This window comes from Zonotrichia albicollis, chromosome 4 (assembly GCF_047830755.1).
Source record: "Zonotrichia albicollis isolate bZonAlb1 chromosome 4, bZonAlb1.hap1, whole genome shotgun sequence".
Taxonomy (NCBI): domain Eukaryota; kingdom Metazoa; phylum Chordata; class Aves; order Passeriformes; family Passerellidae; genus Zonotrichia; species Zonotrichia albicollis.
In genome coordinates, this window is record NC_133822.1 from 38,420,995 (window position 1) to 38,436,267 (window position 15,273).

Genomic DNA, 15,273 nt, shown 5'->3' on the forward strand with positions numbered 1-15,273 from the left:
CCCCTCCTGCTTGTCAGAGTTGTGTCCCACTGTGACTAGACAGGGCAACCTTTTATGCATGGGACACCACAAAAAGGATATGATAGCAGAATCTTGCTGTGACCCTACTTGTGAGCATTTATCTTTTGGGAAGTATTAAGATAATGGCACATTTGATACTAATCAGGCAATAGATGATGCTATTGTTTTGCTCTTCTTTGCCATATTACTTAGGAAAATGCTCTTTCTTAAACTCTTTCACAGAACCTCTGTGTCAGTGGTATTGGGTGCCCAAGTGTATTTGTGTTTACTGTGGTGGGAGTGTATGCACAGAGTGAATTCTTTACGGCTTTATTGAGAGCATATGTTTTGGGAGCTGAAAGTTGTGAGTGTTTGAAGCCTAATCATCATTCCTCTTTCTACTGCCTATTTTTTGGCCTCTGATAATCACTTAACCTTTTTTCTTGCCTTGGTTTCTTCCCCTCCACCACAGGGATATGCAACTTTAGGTACTTCTCCTGGGTATTTTGTTAAAAATTTTAAGTACTTTGAAGATATAAACTATGTATATAGTAAATGCTAAATATTTCTACAATGGTGCAAGGAAAATGTTGATTTCTGAATTTGAATTCATTACCATCCATAAATTAATGTTCCATCTGCACTGCATTTCAGTACCTTAGTCATTCAAACATTAATGAAAGCAAAACTGAGTAATGAGTTTTGCACTGCTGTCCTCCTGACTTGGCATTTGTGGAGTTGTGGGAAATTCTCAGTCTCTGCTGATCTGCTTGATTTGTTGTGCATTGTATTTAAAAATTTTTTCCCTTAAGTCTAAATCCTTCAAACCTGTAATTCTGAAGGTAAATTTTTTTGTTGGGGGAAGTTCACTTGAACAGTTCTTGAAGCAGAGACTTGCACACTACTTTCCATTTGGGAGAAGATGGGCTGGGGAGGGAGGGGCCGGATGGATACCACTGACATGTGTAAGAGAGATTCATTCACTGCCCTCTTTTTAAATGGAGCACCTTGAGGCCTGAACACACACGTGCTGCAGGGCTCCCTGTCCCTGAGTTAGCACTGGGGCAGCTGAAGGACTGAGCCCCATGCCAGTCCCTAAAGGCAAGTGCTTGAGAGGGGCAGCATTTAAGAGCACACTTTTGTCTCAAGAATATCATGGTGCTGAGAAGTGGCTGCACAGTGTGGCAGCATCATGGCAACCCCTTGCCAGTGCTGGGGGGGAAGTCAAACATCTGCCAGCTTGCAGTATCCTGCTGCATCCCCTCCTGCTTTTGGTACCTCGGTGTGTACAAATAGCAGTGCCGTCGGTTTTCTTCACTACCTTGATGACCAGATGTTTGGGCATGCTGCACCAGCATGGAAATGCCTTCTCTTTGCTCTTCTCTTGCAAAGCAGAGGCACAATCTTCTGCCATGGATTCCTCTTCAGGAATCTTCCCCACCTGAGGCAAACAGATATAGGCATCACAGTGAACAGTATGGCCAGAACATCCAGAAGTCAGTTTTCTTGACATACACAGAAAAAGTCATTGGTAGCCACTACTGCAGTGTCCTAAGAATGGCACAGCAGAAGAAGCTGCAGCAGTGTTTTGCTGCTGATCTTGCACTGAGACTATGTGTTCATCACATGGAGGAGGACTAGTTTGTAGCAAGTTGCCGGGGATGAGGTAGAAGACTGAAAAGTCAAAGTTTTAATCAGCTAATGCTATCAAAATGTAGAGCCCTGCACATCAGGAAAGAGAAGCAAAGAACCTTAAAAACAAGATGAGGGAGGTGGAATTAACCACATCTGTGAAAGTATTAAAATGATTGAAGCTGAAGGAAGGGTTGTGTGCTCATGCATTTCAGATGATGAAGGAAATATGGGAAAATTAACAATATTAGACAGCCACCAGGCTGTCTGGCAGCACTCTGTAGTCAGTCCAGAGGATGCCAGGCTTCCCTGACAGTATATAGAAGTGGTAGCTTGTTCTGTCACCAGCCAGGGTGCAGGCTACAAAAGGTAAGAGCATATTTTAAGAAGACTTGCACTGCTTCAGGTTGATTTGAGCATTAGTGCTAAATTCCTGCTGCTGCTGACAAAAACCAGCAATGCATGTTCTTGATATTGTTAAATTACTGAAATATTAATTGCTATCTCTTCTGGATGCTGCAGTTGCATTTTTCATGTCTGTTTATTGCCTTTTGTTGCTGCCTGCTGAAGATAGCGTGGGCAGATCCTATGTCTGATGCTTTGTTTTAGTTGGCTGGCTACTGTAAAATGTTATCTTAGCTTTTGCTGAGGTGCCACGGATGCTTTATTGATGGTTGTCCAAACAAGGAAATATATAAAAGATGCTGGTGAATGCTGTGCTTGCCTAGTTCTGCTGCTTTTGCTAGAGATGCTACAGTATGCTTACTTTGCTTTGCTACTACAGATTCTCTGTACAATAATGTAGAGGGTAGGCTGAAACCTTTCGTCTACATACTGGGGTCATGGTCAGTGCCAAAGGTAATACTATCTGTATCTTAGTATGCAAAGGGACTGTTGTTGGAAGGAGATGGTGGGCAGCTGCTTCACTAAATTGCAATGCATTAATTTCTGGTAATTGTTATAAAGAAAATGTATTTTTCCTGTTAATCATGTTGCCAGATTTTCCCCTTCCTTTCTCCCTGTGAATGTCTCCAACAGAGAGAGTTTTAAGTCTCAAAACTTGCTTGGGATGTTGACTTCAAACTTCTTCCCTGCCAAAAACTGAAAGTAACCAATATTTCTTCTGCTCTAGGCAGTTTCTATTTATGCTTGCATAACTTTATCTCTGCATCATTAGCGCTTCTGACTAAATTGTTTTCTTGTACTTACAGTCTGAAACCTCTTCTAAAGTCTCTGAATAAGCTATGTCTCTTTTCTGTCAGTCCAAAAATATTTTGTCAGCCAATAAATAATAGAATTACTTTTTACAACTGTTTTACTTCCTTCTTTAGTGTTATTGCAAGCCTTTTCCTAATTATTCTTGCCTTTTGGCAGTTGCAGTGCATTAATATTTACAAGATGAGATACAGTTTTCTGTTTATATTAGCAGTCTTCGGTCTGTGAGATCTGGACCAACCAGAATGCAGGATATCCTTTCTCCTCGATCCATCAGGTCCATAATGTAAGATACAGCGATGAATGGCTGTGTTGTCCCTCTCTGTGCAGGATGTGCAGTCTGTTGCCGTGCTGTTATCTCGGGTGTCATGTCGCTGAAATGAGGAGCAGTCCGTACCTCGTGGGCCCCGTGCGGGGCCGTGTGTGCGCGCGTCCGTCTGTCCGTGTGTCCTGCCGTGTGGTTGCCGTGTATCGGCCCCATGTGTGCGTGCGAGTGGGACGGGGGCACCGCCAGCACCCGGGGCAGCTTTGGATTCTGTTCCTCGTGTTTCTGTTGGCTCCCTCTTCCGAAGCGGGAAACCGTGTAAACAGCTCGGTTTGCACAGTTTGGCCCCGCCGTGTGTCCTGCTGCTCTCCCCGTGTCGCTCCGGAGGCCTTGCCCAGCTGAGGTTGCGCACTGCCTTGGCAGAGGCACTTTGGGGGAGTTGGACTCATGGTGCCCCGAGTTTTTGTCACTTCTGTGGCAGTCACGAGCGCTGTGCACGTGAGAGCAAACCTGGTGATCCGCACTGCAGCGTGGTAAGGATGGCAGCCACTTGTTCAGCAGAGTACTCGAGAGCAGCTGTACATTTCTCCTCATTCTGTCATGCCTCCTTGGAACATTTCTGCTAGACAGGGGTCATTTTGGCCACCGAGCATCAGAAGTATTTTAAATCTGAAGTACACCATGAACCTGTTTCCATTATTTCAATGCCAAACATTTTAGGAGCTAAAAAATTGTCTTCCTCTAGGAATTAAAACCCAAGCAAATAATGAGGATTCGACTAGTCTGCAGAACATTTAACATTTTTACAGGAAAGAATTATAAATTTTTCAGCCAGAACTGTTTTATCCATGTGTGCTCCAATTTGTTGTTGTCATGGTGACTAATACACGTTACCATAACCAGGCATAAGGCTTAACAGGTGAAAACTTATAAGATGTGCTCCTTGTTAAAAATAACTACATTCAAACCACTCAAAACCAGGCCTTTTTGGCTTTTTCTTCCACTTAGCATGGAGGTTTTTTAACGTGACATTTTTATAAAAAGACGAGGGAGGTGTTAGATTTTTATAGATTTATTGAGGTTACTTCTTATCTGCAACTATCTCTGCATCCAGGTGCCTTTAATATGAGTCAAATACACTTCTCAGAAAATGGAAGAGATAGGAAAATGTGCAGCAATTGTAGAAAAAATTGTAGGGAAAATAATAGCTGTAGTCTGCTTCTCTAGCTCATTTGACTTCAAGCATCCAACCCTTTCCAGAGCACTGAGAACTGCGTATCTGCCCATTTTTGGGGTTAGAAAACACTGCAAGAGCACAAGGTATTGGTCTCCAAGGCTGTTAAAAGTTGTCATTGCAAAAGGATTGAATCCTTACCACTCTGACACCTGCCTTGAGACCATTTTCTGATTATAAATAATTTACCTGCAAAATGTAGAGCAAAAGATCTTCTTTTTCAAGTTAGCTGAGGCCAAAGAGAGGAAAGGTGCTGGTTAAAGTCATAGGGAGGTTAGAATACTAAACCACAGGCAGTACAGAAAAATCCATGTGATAAATTGCACAGCTGTCTGATGAGCTGTAAAGTTAGATGAGGAAGAAATTATCTCTTGCCTTTCTACTTCATCAGAGAGATAAATATCTCCATTCGTATATTGTGTCATAAAAAATACATAAGCTTAAATGTTTGATTATTTCTTATAATTGCAAATTAAATATTCAAACCAGAAAATCCTTATCCTATCATATCTATTTTTAAAACTTAAATCAAACATTATAGTTGGTCTTGCACTGCAATTTATTAACATTTCTGTACTGTTTGAAAAGTGTATTAGGTACTTATGAAAGAGTTGAATCTCAATATATCACCCATAAATTGTTCCACATCAACTCCTCAGATTTAGGACTATTAGTAATTAATATTTTTCCACTCTGACTTGAGCCTTGTGATTTCAAGTCTTCTCTAGGTCAAAGATGGTCCTGTTTTGTATTTTACGTGATGTTTGCTGTCATTGTCACATCCTAAATCTCAGAATTTCACTATCTGACTAGAGCCAGTCAGCTGAGAAACTCCCTTTACTCTTGGTGAGGTTTTTAGACACAGATTTATGAATGTATTTAGCTCTCTAAATCTTGTTTAAAAGCGTTTCTTCCCTAAATTAAAAAAAAATTAGAAAAAGAAAAGAGGAAAGGAAAGGAAATTGCATAGGGAATATGTAATAGGAATTACACTTCTAAACATCTTCATGGATCTGGGCCTTGGAGACTACCCTGTTACAACTCAGTCTAAATAGGTTATGAATACTAACAGTAGTACTGTTTAAAAGTCTAAGGAGTTTGGTAAGAAACAAAAGGAAAGGAAACCGGGAGCCACTTCTGCTGAGCATTAAAAGAACACCAATGATGCAGCTGTAAAAGAAAATTTTGCCTGTGTATAATATCTTCTCCATCCATCATAATAATCTATAGGTGTTTAATCTTATAAACTTTTCTTAGTAGCTGCTTCCTCTACAAGACACATGGAAGTGCATGAAAGGCCTCCAGGGGCCGTGGTCTGTCAGGAACAGCAGAAATCCTGAATGTCTGCATTCCCCTAACCTCATCTCTATTGCATGTTTAGAACATCCTAGAGATATGTATAGCAATCTTGGCAAGTCTGTTTTGTCTAATTTAAAAGGAGTAGGTAGTAAGATGATTGTATTTATAGAGCATTCAATGGATACAAACATGGTCTCCACATGGTCTCGCTCTAAATGTCTCATACACAAGTTTCATTAGCCTGGTTGAAGATTATTTCTCATTTCTTCATAAAATTAAGCCAAAACAAGAGGTAATCATTGTTCCCCTTTTTCTGCCCTTTATTTAGAGGCAGAAAAAATGCAGTTCTCTGTACTTTTCATGCTTAATGTGCAAAAGGGAAACAAACTGTAAAATTATGTACTCACTTTACTCCTTATGTACCCTGCTTAATTTGCCAGTGCTGTCCCTTTCCTGCCTGTGAGGGAAGCCACCTGCTGGGCAGTGCAACAGAAGGGTTTGGAGCACTAGCCCTGGTCACTTGTTCAGTAGGATTTCTGCTCCTGCCTCATGGCCATCCCTGTGCGTCCTTGGCAGAGAAACTGGTGGTCAGAAGATGCACTTTTGTAGCTTTTCTGTCCTGAATTTCCTCCCTGTCCACATAGGAACCTTTTGCTAAATGGCCAGGATGTACCTCCTGAGCTCTGCTTCCCTACACAGAACATGCAGGAGTGTGTCTTTATTAGTGGGGAAAAGAAGGACTAAATCAAGTGGTCTGTTAGCTGTGGCCTTGAACAGTTCGTAAGAGGCAGCCGAGCGTACTGTGAGAATTTGTGATGGGTGCAATCCATCTTCTCTTGTTGTGAAAGACAGACTCCACTAATAAGGATGCAGATCCTTGCCCCTTGTAATATGATGGAAATCTTATTTTATGAGAAGAGCTGCCTGGTAAGGAAATCAAATTCCTCCTTCAGATTAAATAAGATAGAAATTTTTTATGCATTAGTGGCCAGAAGGATTCGCTTTTGTGGATACAAACTGCCAAAAATTGGAGCAATTGCTCCTGCTGCTTTCCTTTCAACGTCTCATGCTGAAGTCATATCCATGGCATATAAGCAACTTAACTAGGCAAAACAGAAATTACACTACTGTGTAATTGGTAGATTTGCTAATGGTGCCAACAGTAACTAACTAGGTTTGACTTGTTTTATGATGTTCTCTTGCTTGAAGTTGCCATGTTGGCAGGGTAATGTTGATGTTTCCAGATTTATCTCTTGCTTTTCATTGCAGAGCTGTGCAAATGTGTGTCATTTTGTTATTTTGTGACACATGAAATGATGTACTTGTTTTGTTTACTCTATCCTGACTTAATTAGTAAGATGTGATAGATTGCAAGACTTTGAATGTCTTCAATAAGATTTTTTCATGTGTTTTTGATGCTTAACTTCTTTTTGCTGTAAAAGTCTGAACTTCTATCCATGTTCTGTGTGAAATGCTGATAACAATTCCTTGTCAGTTTCAACGTGTATTTTAACAACATGACATATATAGAAAATACACAGAGAGAAGTGCAGGTAAAGAAAGAAGTAGCATAATCCAAACTGAAATTATCATATAGGAAAGGGTAAAGTAGTTTGAGAGAGAAGAATGGGCTGGACAAGAAGGAAGATCAGGAAGGACAAGTGTAATTGCAGAAAGACGGAGTTGTGAGAAGAGGGGATTTGCGAGGCAATCCAGACCAGATGGGATAGAAGTGAGAGTGGTGGCAAAGGGAAGAGGGCTTAGGAAGAGGAGAAGTCCATGCATCGGTCTTTTTTGGTTAAAGCGAGCTCATGCATGGACCTGCAGGGTAGAAGGAGCCCCTAAGGAGAGGTCAGTTCAGGTCCTATGGAGCCATGACCCAAAATACACAATGGCAAGTGAGACCCAGACCAGCACTGCCAGGCTGGGGACATTCCTGCACTGATGCCTGCATTGGCTCTTCTGGAGGGAAGAAAAGTGTGCTGCCAAGGGATGTGGCAGCAAACTGCACTCCTGTGTTCTCTGAGGGCTTTGAGGAAAGAGGGGAGAGCGCAGCTCAGAAAGGCAATCTCCTATATCAATGGGAATGGTGAATGTGGAAGGACAATGTTAGTACCTCCACAATGAGGCATCAAGAGAAGGTGATCAAAGTAAATATTCATAAAGAGATTAAAGAATGCCTCGTGTGTTTGAAGAATGCATAATAAGTCTTCAGATCAAAGCAAAGTCTGTGTTATTTAGCCATTTAGGAAAGTTAGTTATTGGTTATATGAGCCGGATAATGGAAGGCATATTAACTGTGCAGAAAATCTTGTAAAACACATAGCAGAATTTGTGAAAGGCATTTTTGTGCATCTCATGATTTTTTCAAGTGCTCTCATCCTCATATATGTATTGTAAACACTTGTTTTTAAGGAACATTTCCGGTGCCTAATGATTTTATTCTCAAAGCAGAGAGATTTAATTAAAGCCTCATTAAACACTACAGTAGATGACTTTGGATTATAAATTAAATCACGAAAAATGTTGTAGGAGTTGTGTTCCCTTATTTTAGTAACATGTCTCTGTGTGTAGAAAATAAATCCTTGTTAATTGAGCACAACAGTGGAGGGCTACTTTACAGTGAATTTTCCTGTACATACTCTTACATCTTGAACAACTGTGATTTTCAGACAGGAGACTGGGGAGAGCCTTCAATTACCTTACGACCTCCAAATGAAGCCACAGCATCAACGCCTGTACAATATTGGCAACATCATCCAGAGAAACTCATCTTCCAGTCATGCGATTATAAAGCCTTTGTAAGTGTCAATAAATTTAGTGCTTTGATTTGGGGTAGATACATTAAACTTGGATTTTGATTGGCTGTTGTGTTTTACTTTCATTTACAATATTTTTTCCATAATTTTTAGAGAGACGGGTCACTACTTCTGAAATACTGTAATCGTAATAAATGAGAAACAAGGATGCACAGTACTTTTTTGATATGAATTGTGTGATGCATTGCAGTCCATGTGGCATTAGTGTTAGAGAAAGGGCACTGTGAGTAAGTGGCTGAGTGTTGTTGAAGTGACAGTGAGAGCAAGGACCCCTACTTTTCATTTCTTACAAATCCCTGTCCTGTAGTTATGGAAGAATAATAAAACATACCTACCTCATACCTACCTTGATGCTGTGTGCACAGCAGTTAAAGTGTTACCTCACCTGAGTTTTATAGAGGTGTTTTGGGGAAAGGAAATAGAGAAAAAGGAGGTGAAGGTCCCACCCTCAATAGACAAAAAGGAAGTGAGGGTCCTGAGTGTTTTTCATCTGTGGAACAAGGACACATTCAGACCTCTCACAACCTGATGGCTACTTGAAGTACCAGTAACAGTCAATTCCATCAGGGCAAAAATACTTATTTTTACTTCCATGTGGCTGCAGGCAGTTACCACTTCCTATCCCTGGAGAAATAGAGCTTCCCTCTACAACTAAAGACAATTAGTCTTCTCTGGCTGTTATAAATGTTTGTGGAGGAGATAAAGGTCTCCTGGAGGAGAGAAAGGTCTCCTGCAGTACAGAGAGTCATTGGAAGGTGGTTTTTTTAATCAAAAACAGTTGTCTGAAACGTTGAGTTTCCTGTCAACAGGGTGGGGGCCTGGAGCTTCTGGGGAGCTGAAGAGGTATCTCAGCCCACCTTTTTAAATGCTTGCATTTCCCCTTCTGACTTTGCTGGAAAGCATTGTTGAATCTGCTGAAGGTGCCTGCCAGCCCCCTCTGTGTCCTCTCTGGAGGTGGCCACCTTATGGCTGGCTTATGGACAAAGGAAAGGGCTCAGTAGTTGCAGAGAGTTTAGGACAATAGCTGGGGGTTAACTGCTGGTCCAGGACGTGGGGTTGAGATCCTCTTCACTTGAAGGGCCTTGGATGCTTTTTAGGATAATGCTCCGTTCACTAAATAATGCTGCATTTTAGGGAGCAGTTGGATTGGATTTAAAGCATACCTGGGAAGGTAGGAATTAGAGACTAAAAGCAGGTGAGACAGAGCCTGGCTGCCTCTGAGGAGGAGCAGAAGGAGTGTTACAGACCTGTCTTTCTGGAGCACATCCATATCTTCCACTGGACCTTCATGGGGTTAAGAATTGCCATGCATGCAGTGATCATCCCTGGACAGTACTAGAACCTCTGTCTTCCTCACCACGATGGCCAAGGACCTTCTCACCTGCTCTGTCTTGTTCTCCTAGTGTTCAAAACCTCCTTGCTCACCTCAGATTGAAAATGAAGGTTAGCAACTTCTAGTTCTTTAAATATTGTTCATAGTTTTCAGTGAAGTGAAAATGTCTATCTCAAATGTCCTTTCTCTTTTTTTTTGTATGATCCAGCAATAAATTCATAATCTAATGTAACCTTTGTAGTAGATTGGAAGATGGATCATTAAAGAAATGAGGTTGGAATGACCAGGAATATCCGAGTTAGTGGTGATTAAGGAAAGACCTTCCTTTCCTAAGGACCATGTGCCCCCCCTTTTTTTCAGCTCCTTGAGCTGTACTGACCTCAGCTTTAAGTTATAATTGGGGTAGCTTTCACTCTATGCCACATCAATCAGTTAAACTGTTGGATGTTCTCTGTATTGCTCCCACATGCCCCGGGTGTTTGAGAAGGACTGTTTCCAAAAGCACAGAAAGTCAAAAGGAAGCAAAATTTCTTCCAAGAGTTTCAGATTTTTCTGACATCTAAATTGGATGGTACTGCTGTGATTTGTGTGTCTATTCCACAGTCCAACTTGGGAAGCATTTCTGAATGTCTTCAGCTGAGGTTTTTGATGCTGTGCAGATGGGACAGGTGCTCTCCTTCTCTTCTCTTTCGTCCTCTTCTGCCTTAAGCAAAAAGCACTGCTTTTTTACCCAGGTGCCTGACCAACTAGTAGCTTTCAAGGAAAAACCAATTTGTTTTACTGTAGTCTCTAGAAAAATGAGAGGAAAAAAAAAAAACAACCCCCAAAGCAAAACAAAAAACACTCAACCAACCAAAAAACTGAAGACATTAATTGCAACCTACCCAGAGAAGGCTAAAGATTCCAGATGTGTCAGACAGCAGGATTCAGAGAAAAACACAGTTAAGTTCAATATGGTTTTGTTTACTCCTCTAATTTCAGAGTTTGCTTTAAATATGTTGTTTTTCTTCAAGGGCAACATCAAACTGTCCCATCAAATTAATGCCCAAAGCCCTATTCACATCACCAGCACGGCCCCAGCTGGACTCACAGCTGCTCAGTTTATGAATCTTTCACATCTGCAGTCCTCTAGGAATGCCCTTCATTCATTCCTTTATGCTTGTGCTTTTCTGGTAGTGTTGATGTTGCTCACTGGCCCATTTATAATGCCCTATAAAGTGTTTCTCACTAATTGCTGTGTTGGCTACTGTCTACATTGAAATATTTATGCATTTTCTTGCAGGTCAGAGACTCCTGCTGTACACAGTGTAAACTGAAGGCTTTAAAGAAAAGATCTCAGTTTAGGTCAGGAGACCAGAGAACTGAACCAGTACACTTTGTGTTCAGTTCCAGCTTGCTTCATCTGTAACTGAAGTTCATTTTGATAGGTTCTTGTCTAAGCTGAAGCTGGTTCACCATCCGATTCGGTCAGTTTAGGCTGTTTCCAAGAGGTGACATTCTGGTAGAGTGAGACAGGTCAGCAGTGGTGGGTTGCAGCATCCTCTGGAAAATGCTTTCCACAGTGCTTTCTCTCCTCCTGCAGCCTACCTACCATACTCTCACAGTGTATCTTCTACTCCATGTTGCTCACTTAGAACTGGAGACTCAGGAGAAGCTGTGACCTTGTGCTGCAGTGAGAATACAGAGAGAGATTCCTCTGTGCCTGGGGAAGAGCAGGTGAGAGGGGCCTTGCTGTGCTCTGTGCTCAGTTAAGCCAGACTTGCATGCAACATCATGCAGAAATTCAGCAATGTCCCATTCACACAGAGCTCTAAGGGCACACACTCACCCACAGGTATGCAGGCCTGTGGCACCTGCAGGAGAAATGGAGAGCATGGTGTGGCTTTGGTTCAGCCCAGGTTGCCATAGCAAGACCCCTCTGTGCTGGGTGGGAATGGCAGGGATGGTGCAGCAGCTCCATGCCTGGAGGAGCAGCGCCATTCAGGCACGGTGCAGGGGTGCTCAGGGGAGCAGAGGCTGCTGCCAGGCTGCAGGAGGGCTCAGCCTGGCTGTGCCAACCAGTGACACAACCAGTGACACAGTGAGGGAGAGCCTGCAGCACAGGGCTGTGTCACTGGGGCCTGCCTGCCTTGCTAGCCCTGGAGATGAGCAGGCCTCTCCCAGGGTTTCTCACAGGGAGCTGAGCCAGGACACGGCACCCTGCTGCCTCCTCTCACAGCCTCCTCCAGATCACTGAGGGCTTCAAAATAAGTTCAGGGGCAGCCTTTCCTTAGGAAGAAATAATGGTTTAAGCTAGTTATAGTGCAGATTTATTGTCTCTCTTTGCTGACATCGGGCTCTATTTGCACATAAATTAGTTCCACATTGAATACACTGAGGTTAAGACCACTGCTGGCCTTCGCATCCATGTGACTGCACACATAACAATAGGAGTTTGGCAGATGGCAGCTAAAAAAAGCAAATTCTCCATTTTATAATCAAATGTGGTTTTTAAGATGGAATCTGTATTATTTGTTTGTTGTTTCAGTAACTAAAATGATAACGTAGAAGACTTTCAGATATTGTTTCAAATGCTCCAGGTGATTCAATACACTTGTTGCTGTGCATTCTTGTTTCGTGGGTTGATTAACATATTAGTTTAAATGATTTTTCAAAGAACTGCAGAGTAAGGAAGATCTAAAGCAATATGTTAAATTGATTGCTAGCACTATGTTTTTTAAAGCTTTTTAGTGCATTTCTGCAGCTGTTTGTTGGTTCTGGGATTTCAGTTAATCTAAGTTAAATGGATTTCTGTTCTAGTATTTAGGTTCTATGCTGGTAAAAGAGTTAAGAGGCACAGAGTCAACACAGGATGCATGTGCAAAGATGAGGGTAAGTTTGTAAACCTACTCCTTCTCTATTGTAATAGTATTAAATAACTGTGAATGCTTGTACTGTAACCTTTTTGCTTTTGTAATGTACTGTTACCCATTTCCTTTCCTTGCTTTTACATTGATATTCAATAGGAAATCTATTCTGTTTTATATCTTAACTTGAAGTAATACCAAAGTTTAAAGATAATTTTTTATTTTACATGTTGTATCTAACAAAAAACCCCAAATGTTTGTGTTATGTTTCTCATGAATCTTTGAGTATGTTTCAAAGTACTGTCCACACAATTTAGCCTGCCCATATCCAATTGTTTTATAAACAGAATTTATAGCTTTTATATGAAAATCTAGATTGAATTTTAAATGTTAAATATGTAGTAGTAAATATTTAACATGTTACCAAGCATATTGGTTTTTACATATAGTCTAATCCAACAGTTACATAATCCTATGGATAATTTTTACTCACATGAGTATTTCCTTTAATTGTTAGTTACTTATATACTTTTTGATTAAAGGGTGAAATGGGGTCGAACTTACTTTCATCTCATGGTGGAAAAGAAACTAGGTTTCCTTCAGACTATTAAGAATATGTTTTTCTGTGGCTCTTTGGCCTGATACTGGTTTGTAGAAAATTACAGTAGTCTATCTACAAGAAACATTGCTGCTGGAAATGCAAAACAAGCCACAGTCTGATTTATTCCCAGCTGTAGTTGTAATAAGAACACACCTGTTCCCAGCAATGGTGAGCATATCATGGCTGGCATGATTAATTAATGAAGAAAATAATTGTTTGCTAATCTACCAAACCTGTACAATTACCTAGATGAATGAGCAAAATCTTTTCTTCTGTGTATCATGAGTCTCCTATGCAAGATATCTCTGAGCACAAGAGGTGACATTCAGACCAGAAAGCAGGAAGATGTGTAAAATTCATGCAATCAGACAACCATTTCCTGCTGGTTACATGTGCAGCACACAGACTTGCATACAAGCTGGTTTAGCTAAGGGCTAGCAGAAATTCACAATTATAGATTGCCTGAAGATCTGAGGCTTTTCAGCTAATTACATGCTAATCATTTCTTACCTGGGCTTAAACTCCTCTGAAAAAAACCCCAACAATTTGACACAGAGGGATCTACAATCACATACACGTGTTCTGGGGAATTAATAGAGGCTCTAGGCATGCCATCTTCCAATCCAGTTTTCAAACTGTCAGGCTTAGCAGTTTGATTCTTTAGGCATATGCATGTTCAGAAATTAGGGCAGAATTTGGCACTCTAGTAGTATATGACAACTTCAGTAAGTTTTCTGACTGAACTAGGAGACTTAACATCAAAAAAGGCACTCCAAATAATTTATAGGCATTTTAATATATATTTCTATAAGTAATAACTTTGGCCAATTAAAATTATACAACTGGAAAAACTAAGTGTTTGAAAACAGATTTAATTTAAAGTACACATTTCCTATATAAATAGTGCAGTTGCACTAGTTTTCTATAGTGCCATACAGGACACTTATATAATACAGTGATGGGGTTTTATGTACATTTGTTTTTTACATTCTCTTTTGAAAAAATTGTTCTGTGAGAGTGTTTATTTTATGGTTTGAGGGTTTTTTCATTGCAAAGACATTTGAATAAAGCAGTTTTTAATCAGGATTTCATCTGTTCTTTCTGTGTATCCTTTTAATCATGTTCCTATTCAAGTCAAAAGCAAAAATGTTTGACTTAATGGGAACAAATTATTACTTTAGCCTGTTTCCCAGTGAGAAAAATGTATATTTTCCCAAAACTTTCTCCCTCTGGATGTCTCCTGAAAGTTGTTATCAGTGAATTGGGAGTCCAGGTTGTCCAAAGTCATCCTGAAATTTTGCTGTGATGTTCATTACTGTGTTTAAGTAACCTTGGGTTGTCATTGAAAAGCTGGTTTCTGTTATAGCTACATTTTACTTGAAATTTATTGAAAGGTACATTTCACTTACAAGAAAGAGAAGTGAAAAGCTGGATGTATTATTTGTCTGGCTCTCAGGTACTGAAATCTTTACACTTGTCCAGTGTCTCTAGAAGCAGCAAGACCTTTACATAGGGTTTACTATTGTGAAAGAACAACATTTTTTTAATTCGGATATTTTATTTGTTATTCCATGCACATATTGCAAGACTACAGGCTGCTGCAATCTGAAACATGTTGGGTATGGGGATTTATATGTCAAATATAAACTCGTACCAGGTGGAGGTCACTCCCCACAATTTTTTTAATCTTTCTGGACTCAGCCACATAGTGGAATTATGGAGAATGTATGCAATTAGGTACCTAATTTTTGTGTCAATGTGGCTTTTGATTGTCCACTTTTAACCTAATGCTGCTCTCAAAAGCATTGACATTCACTGGATGTCTTGCAGTCAGCAGGTGCACAAGGATGAAAGAAGTGTATCAGTGAAAAAAAATCTTGATCTTCCTTAATCATTTATAAATACAGAGAAACAACAAAAATGACATGTTTGCTGACTGCAGATCCCTCACTGTTAGTTGTAGATGCTCCCAGGGCTTTCAATTATTGCAATTGATGGTTTTGGTTCTCCAGGGAAGTGTCATGTGGAT

The 15,273-nt window shown here is 40.5% G+C and overlaps 1 protein-coding gene across 16 annotated transcripts in view; it reads left to right on the forward strand.

The window, feature by feature from the left end:
* ANKS1B (ankyrin repeat and sterile alpha motif domain containing 1B) overlaps positions 1 to 15,273 on the forward strand; it is a 406,891-nt gene that overhangs the window by 371,520 nt on the left and 20,098 nt on the right. For 11 of the 16 annotated variants that reach the window (XM_026798001.2, XM_026797993.2, XM_026797996.2 and 8 more), the window contains 3 exons: positions 3,059 to 3,133; positions 8,318 to 8,446; positions 12,597 to 12,668. In XM_026798001.2, the coding sequence (XP_026653802.2) occupies positions 3,059 to 3,133; positions 8,318 to 8,446; positions 12,597 to 12,668 (276 nt within the window). The remainder of the gene's footprint in view (positions 1 to 3,058; positions 3,134 to 8,317; positions 8,447 to 12,596; positions 12,669 to 15,273) is intronic. The other 5 variants (XM_026798015.2, XM_026798006.2, XM_074539559.1 and 2 more) reach the window with 2 other exon arrangements.